General features: G+C 47.4%; 4 protein-coding genes across 4 annotated transcripts in view; 2 read left to right on the top strand and 2 right to left on the bottom strand.

Moving 5' to 3' along the window:
• LOC126575878 (uncharacterized) overlaps positions 1-547 on the top strand; it is a 1428-nt gene extending 881 nt beyond the window's left edge. The window contains exon 2 of the mRNA XM_050236867.1: positions 1-547. This exon is cut by the window's left edge and continues 121 nt beyond it. Coding sequence (XP_050092824.1) covers positions 1-361 — 361 coding nt within the window. The 3' untranslated portion in view covers positions 362-547.
• Positions 548-600: 53 nt separating this feature from the next.
• LOC126575869 (probable tRNA (uracil-O(2)-)-methyltransferase) lies at positions 601-2583 on the bottom strand. Its single transcript, XM_050236857.1, has 2 exons — positions 2196-2583; positions 601-2134 (listed from the first exon to the last, which is right to left on the bottom strand). Exons 1-2 carry the CDS (start codon positions 2581-2583, stop codon positions 627-629), a joined length of 1896 nt encoding a protein of 631 aa, XP_050092814.1. The 3' UTR covers positions 601-626.
• Positions 2584-2755: 172 nt separating this feature from the next.
• Positions 2756-4337, top strand: LOC126575875 (protein SHQ1 homolog). The gene is made up of 4 exons (XM_050236864.1): positions 2756-2952; positions 3026-3203; positions 3265-3963; positions 4029-4337. The coding sequence occupies exons 1-4, from the start codon at positions 2798-2800 to the stop codon at positions 4284-4286; spliced, it is 1290 nt and encodes a 429-aa protein (XP_050092821.1). The 5' UTR covers positions 2756-2797; the 3' UTR covers positions 4287-4337.
• A 358-nt stretch (positions 4338-4695) lies between these two features.
• Positions 4696-5000, bottom strand: part of LOC126575872 (UDP-glycosyltransferase UGT5-like) — a 2205-nt gene continuing 1900 nt past the window's right edge. Inside the window, exon 4 of the mRNA XM_050236861.1 lies at positions 4696-5000. This exon is cut by the window's right edge and continues 1173 nt beyond it. The gene's annotated coding sequence lies outside the window, so the exon portion shown is untranslated.

The raw sequence follows: 5000 nt of genomic DNA, 5'->3' as shown, positions 1-5000 counted from the left end.
ACCGGTAAAAGAAATGGAATACTCTCTTTTTGATAAAGCAGTTCGCACGGATCTAGGCCGGCTCCGGAGGATGTTTGGGGTTTCTTGTGGCCAATGTGATCGTAGGAAGCGTGCAACAACAAAGAGTTCCTCCGACGATACTGACGATCCCCTTCCACCCGGGGGCCTGTTGATCGCTGGTTCCAGTAACTGGACGTTGTCCGGTTTAAGCTCAAACTGGGAAAGCGTGTTTTACATGTCGCACCCGGTTATGGTGCAAGCGTATGCCCTCGAATTCCAACGGCTGTGGTACGAGCTGGACGATGACTTACAGTACACCAGGGGTACCCTTGAAAATGGAATTAGGAACATTTACGAGTAACCATCACTCAGGTTCCGGCCCAATATTTAGATATACACGTTCCATTCCATAAAATTTCTCGCTCTCAACATCTGGATGCCATGCCACGTTCCTTTTGATGCCCTAAGGTCGTAGAAAACATGCGAATCTCACGTACGCACATAATGTTGCATATAAATATAAAATAAAGATCTACGGATTCTACTAGCTTGTCTTTAGACTCATTTGAAAAAGTTTAATTATAACAGGGCGACCAAAAACCGGGTTCAACCATCCTTAACATTTATTAAGTTTCCTTCAAATTTTGGTGGGTAAATCTACAATCAGCCTCTTCCAACGGGCAACCATCTGGATGGTTTCTAAAGAACCAGCACGTTTTCTGCTTCAAATTAACGGGTTTGTAGTTTTTCACCTTTTTCGATCTCCTCGCTGCTGTCGATTCGTCCATTTCGGACGCTTTCCTAGGTATCCGCACCTGCACTGTTCCATTGTGGACCAAAAATATTTGATGATTATTCTTCAGTAACGTCTGCAGACCTCCACATTCGGCTTTTAACGCGGTCAGATACTGTTGCGGTATCGTTTCCACTAGGTCTCCCATCGATAGTGTGCCACCGGCATTCCAATTACGCTGCCCATACTCGGGCAGCAATCGTTTTTTCGCGAGTAACGCTTGGAAAACCATCGTTACGATCTTGTCTACGATCGATCGATCAATTTTGGTGCAGTTGCGTACCTTCTCCGTACTTTCTCGGGGTTTAAAATTGGCCGACCATCCGTCCGCCTTGGCATCGCTTGGTAACGGCGGTGCGCTGTGTTGCTTCGATCGCTCGTCAATGAATGTTTGAATTTTACGATCGTAGCTGGCGTACTCCTCCCGCGGATAGCTTCTACAGCTCCCGATGATGCATGTACGCTTGGTACTGGGAATCCTGAGACGATCCGTTCCCACTTGGAAGCCGCACACTTCGGCAATTTGTTTGGCGTACTGCAGGAAATCTCCGTACTGGCTGAGGGCACAGTTTTGCCGCTGATACTTGCTTCCGTCGAACTCGTACGCACAGCAAGGTAGCAGAAAAAAGCGACAAGCGTGCGAACTACGTGCCGCTATGACCGGTATCCAGGGTGACAACTCATCCGAATGGTTGCCAATGATCCAGTCGATGTCGGGAAACAGGGACGCATCGGATGGTATGAGCGACTGGACACGCAAATCCGTAGTCCCCCCCGGGTACAGGTCCCATAGCTTCCGTTTTCTCAGATCGATCCCGTACCCTCGGTGGCCTTCGCTTGCCAGTATGTACACGAGCAGGCCATTCCCGCATCCCAAATCCACAAACGATTGCAACGCAGACTCGGCCTTCGATCGCCGTTCTTGACGCCACAGCACTACCAGATACGTCGCTATAGCGATGTCCTCGAACACGAACTTTTGCGGATCGGTACACTCAGGCCAGATCGACACCATCGAGAGGCCGTACTTTTGCTTCAGCTCATGAAACACCCGGTTGTACTCCTCCATATCGTCGATTAGTGCCAGCGAGTGGATGGTCGCGGTCGTACCATCGATCGTTTCGCTTCTTGGGGTGCTTGCTTCGATCCATTTCATCATACGGCATAGAAGCACGTCCCGCAACCAGACGATCGATCGATCGTCGGTAGCATCACCTGAACGACACCGAATGGAGAGCTTCCCCTCGTTTTGTGCCTGCACTACAAAAGCGAAGCTAGGGAACAGGTTGTTCTCCTGTCCGCTCCGTTGTCGTTTCAGATACAACGTGTGAGACCTAAAATCTGAACAAAAAACATTCTTTGTTATCAGTGTAATCTCCTAGCTGTGTGCACTAAATCTTACCAACCAAACAGACCACATCCAGCGAGTCCAGGCTGTTCACATTCTTCGGCAGCAATCGATTCACGATGATCAATCCGTCAGCGCCACAACAAGCCAGACGATCCACCGAAAGATTGTTCAGCTCTTGTTCCTCCCCCGTCACTTCATAGCCCCGCTCCGATAGGTTCTGTTTTAGATCCCGATCTTCGCAGAAACAACGCTCCACAGGATCTTGCTCGTCGGTGGTTTCATCTCGATATTTATAGGTCGACACGGAGAGTGTTTTCACGCCAAACAGCTTCTTATTTATCACGTGCGTTTTGAAGAGGTAAATGTCCACGGCTTGCCAAAAGCAAGACACAACTTTAGCGGTAGGCGAACCCGATTCTGCAATAATTCTATCGAACATCTTGAACTCGTGGAACAGCAGCAATTAATTCAACAAATCAGCTGTTCAAAAATCAACAAAAAAAAAGCTGTTTCGCGAGTTGTCATCCAGGCGACGCTTTAAAGACCATCTAGCCAGTCACGTGCCAAAGGGAAAGGTAAACAAACGTGAACGGCGCAAAGTGAAACCGGCCGGATTATAGGACATCGTCGTTTCGCTGGATTTCTGGGACGAAATGGACGATAATCTGAAGTTTACCGTATCTTACGACTCTCAGCATGCGCTTATTGTTCTCGATTTGCCCGAGCTTGACCTGGAGCATGAAAGCGACCTCATCCTCGATGTGTTTCCGCATGAGTCCGTCTTTACGGCACCACCGTATCATGGCAGGTAGGCAGTAACAATCAACTTTTAAAGACCTGGAACACTACCAACAGTATATTTTTGCTAAACTATGTTGTAGAATTCCCCTGGAACGTGCTGGTAAATGCGGTAAAGTGCTACCGGAGCATATAGATTACGAGAAGAGCAGCGTTACTTTCCGAGTTCCACTGGACATCGCAACGAGCAGTAAAGGAAATGCTTCAGAGAGTACTTTTCCCTACGGTTTCGGATTGCTCTATAACGGGCCCCTCTCGGTGGTATGTTGAAAGCAATTAAAGGCTTCCTTTCGTCGATATTTACAACCACGATTTCCCGTAGGACACAAGCCAGGAACTGAAATCTCTATCCAACCCGGAACTGCATTCCCTGCCGGATCGAATGGCTATGATGGAAGCAGCAGAAAATGCAGACTTTAACGCTGAGCACTACGGAATGGATTACATACAATTTATGATCGATAAGCTGGGTCTCAAGTTGAAAGATCTTTCGCCCGTTAAACCACTTACCGACGAGCAACGGTATCGAGCGAGTGTGATCGTTGGCGAGAAACCGAAACAGAACGAGCTAATCAAATCCATCTCGGAGCACCGGCCTGTGATGCTCGGTATGATCGACATCCTGCTGGCCATCGCCTACGACCGTTTGACGAACAACAATGAGCTGAACGAGGCCAACTCGCACATCAACATTCAACGAATATCGGCGACGTTGTCATATTTCGTGGAGTTCAGCACAATAGAAACGTTGTTGCGCTCGTTCTATCGACGCTCCTGCACCTATCCGTTCTATCGAAACAAAGATCTCACTCAACTGTGCGTAGCAACACTGATCGAGCGTGTACGGGCAGCAAACAATCGGAAGGAGTGGCTAACTCAAGAATTGTCTCATGCATACGATGCCTTCAAGACAACCGATTGTGCAATTCTGAACCACTACTACATCAAGGATTGCATCCGATACGTTGAACTGGCTCTGGATGATAAGATGTTACTGCAAATTATGACGGAATTGGAAGAGGTAAACTATGGTACAGCAGGAGATGGTTTCGAATGCCTTATTTATTCCCTTTTGGTCGTTTGCAGGCGCTACCGGATGTGCACCCGGAACCGCTCGGGTTTGGTGAGGAAAACGTGGTACAGAGGCTTCTGAAGGATGTCATTACGCAGGATTCCGATTCGTACGTAACGGATTCGGATGACTATGAGTCTCCCATTAGCTTAAGCGATGCATCTGGCGCTGATGACGATGATGACGAAGATGACGATGGTGCTTCCTCGGAGAAGGAACTGTCGAATGAAAATGTTCTCGAGAAGCTTATGAATCTTAAGCTGTCAAGTTAGGTCAAGAAAACATGTACTGATTGACTTATAAAACATGTTCTGTAACGTGAATTTCAACTTCGTCAATGTTTCAATATTATGGAACAATTCCGTCAAGTGAATACCACGCGTCAATCCGAAGCTGGGCAGGAACCCACAAGTCACGCCACACATGACAATGCATATTTCCTCTGCTCCCCAATTTGCTCTGTCACCGAACCGCGGATCAAATATAGATACTGGCTCTTATCATCTTTGCGACGCGAACAAAATGAAAGATACCATCATTGGCAACGCAGGAGCTTACCGGGGATTGCATTGTTCGTATTCTCAATTGAAAAATGTTCATTATCTTCTAAAGCGCATTGCGATAAGAGAACAGTTCAACCACACCCCAAAAATCTGATCACCGCGCGATGGCGATGGCGATGTTCGATTGTATGCTGTGTCGCTCACACGGTCACCTGTTCGGGCTTGGTTCGGCCAGAAAGCTGCTATCTCATCGCATGTGAAGGTCAAACTAGTTGAGCACGTCTTCCTAAGCATCTCGCTCACGCTCTCTCGGTTTTCAATTAATGGCACGAAGACGATCAGAAGAGGTCCGCGGATGAAGCATAGAATAGAGGAAGGCATTCCATTAACAGTAGAAATCTTTATGAGAAAAATTATCAGCGGAAGAACTACAATATGTTCCGCCTCAATCTCTATATTAAACAACTCATTATACAAATTAAA

This window comes from Anopheles aquasalis, chromosome 3, assembly GCF_943734665.1.
Source record: "Anopheles aquasalis chromosome 3, idAnoAquaMG_Q_19, whole genome shotgun sequence".
NCBI classification, from domain to species: domain Eukaryota; kingdom Metazoa; phylum Arthropoda; class Insecta; order Diptera; family Culicidae; genus Anopheles; species Anopheles aquasalis.
This window is presented reverse-complemented; position numbering and strand designations above follow the sequence as displayed.

Bases quoted from the DNA above. Each gene is read 5' to 3' on its own strand.
- LOC126575869 (XM_050236857.1), bottom strand. From the start codon at position 2,583: ATGTTCGATAGAATTATTGCAGAATCGGGTTCGCCTACCGCTAAAGTT. The intron at 2,135-2,195 runs GTAAGATTTAGT...TTTTTTGTTCAG, and splicing joins GGATGTGGTCTGTTTGGTTG to ATTTTAGGTCTCACACGTTG.
- LOC126575875 (XM_050236864.1), top strand. From the start codon at position 2,798: ATGGACGATAATCTGAAGTTTACCGTATCTTACGACTCTCAGCATGCG. The intron at 2,953-3,025 runs GTAGGCAGTAAC...ACTATGTTGTAG, and splicing joins GCACCACCGTATCATGGCAG to AATTCCCCTGGAACGTGCTG. The intron at 3,204-3,264 runs GTATGTTGAAAG...GATTTCCCGTAG, and splicing joins ATAACGGGCCCCTCTCGGTG to GACACAAGCCAGGAACTGAA.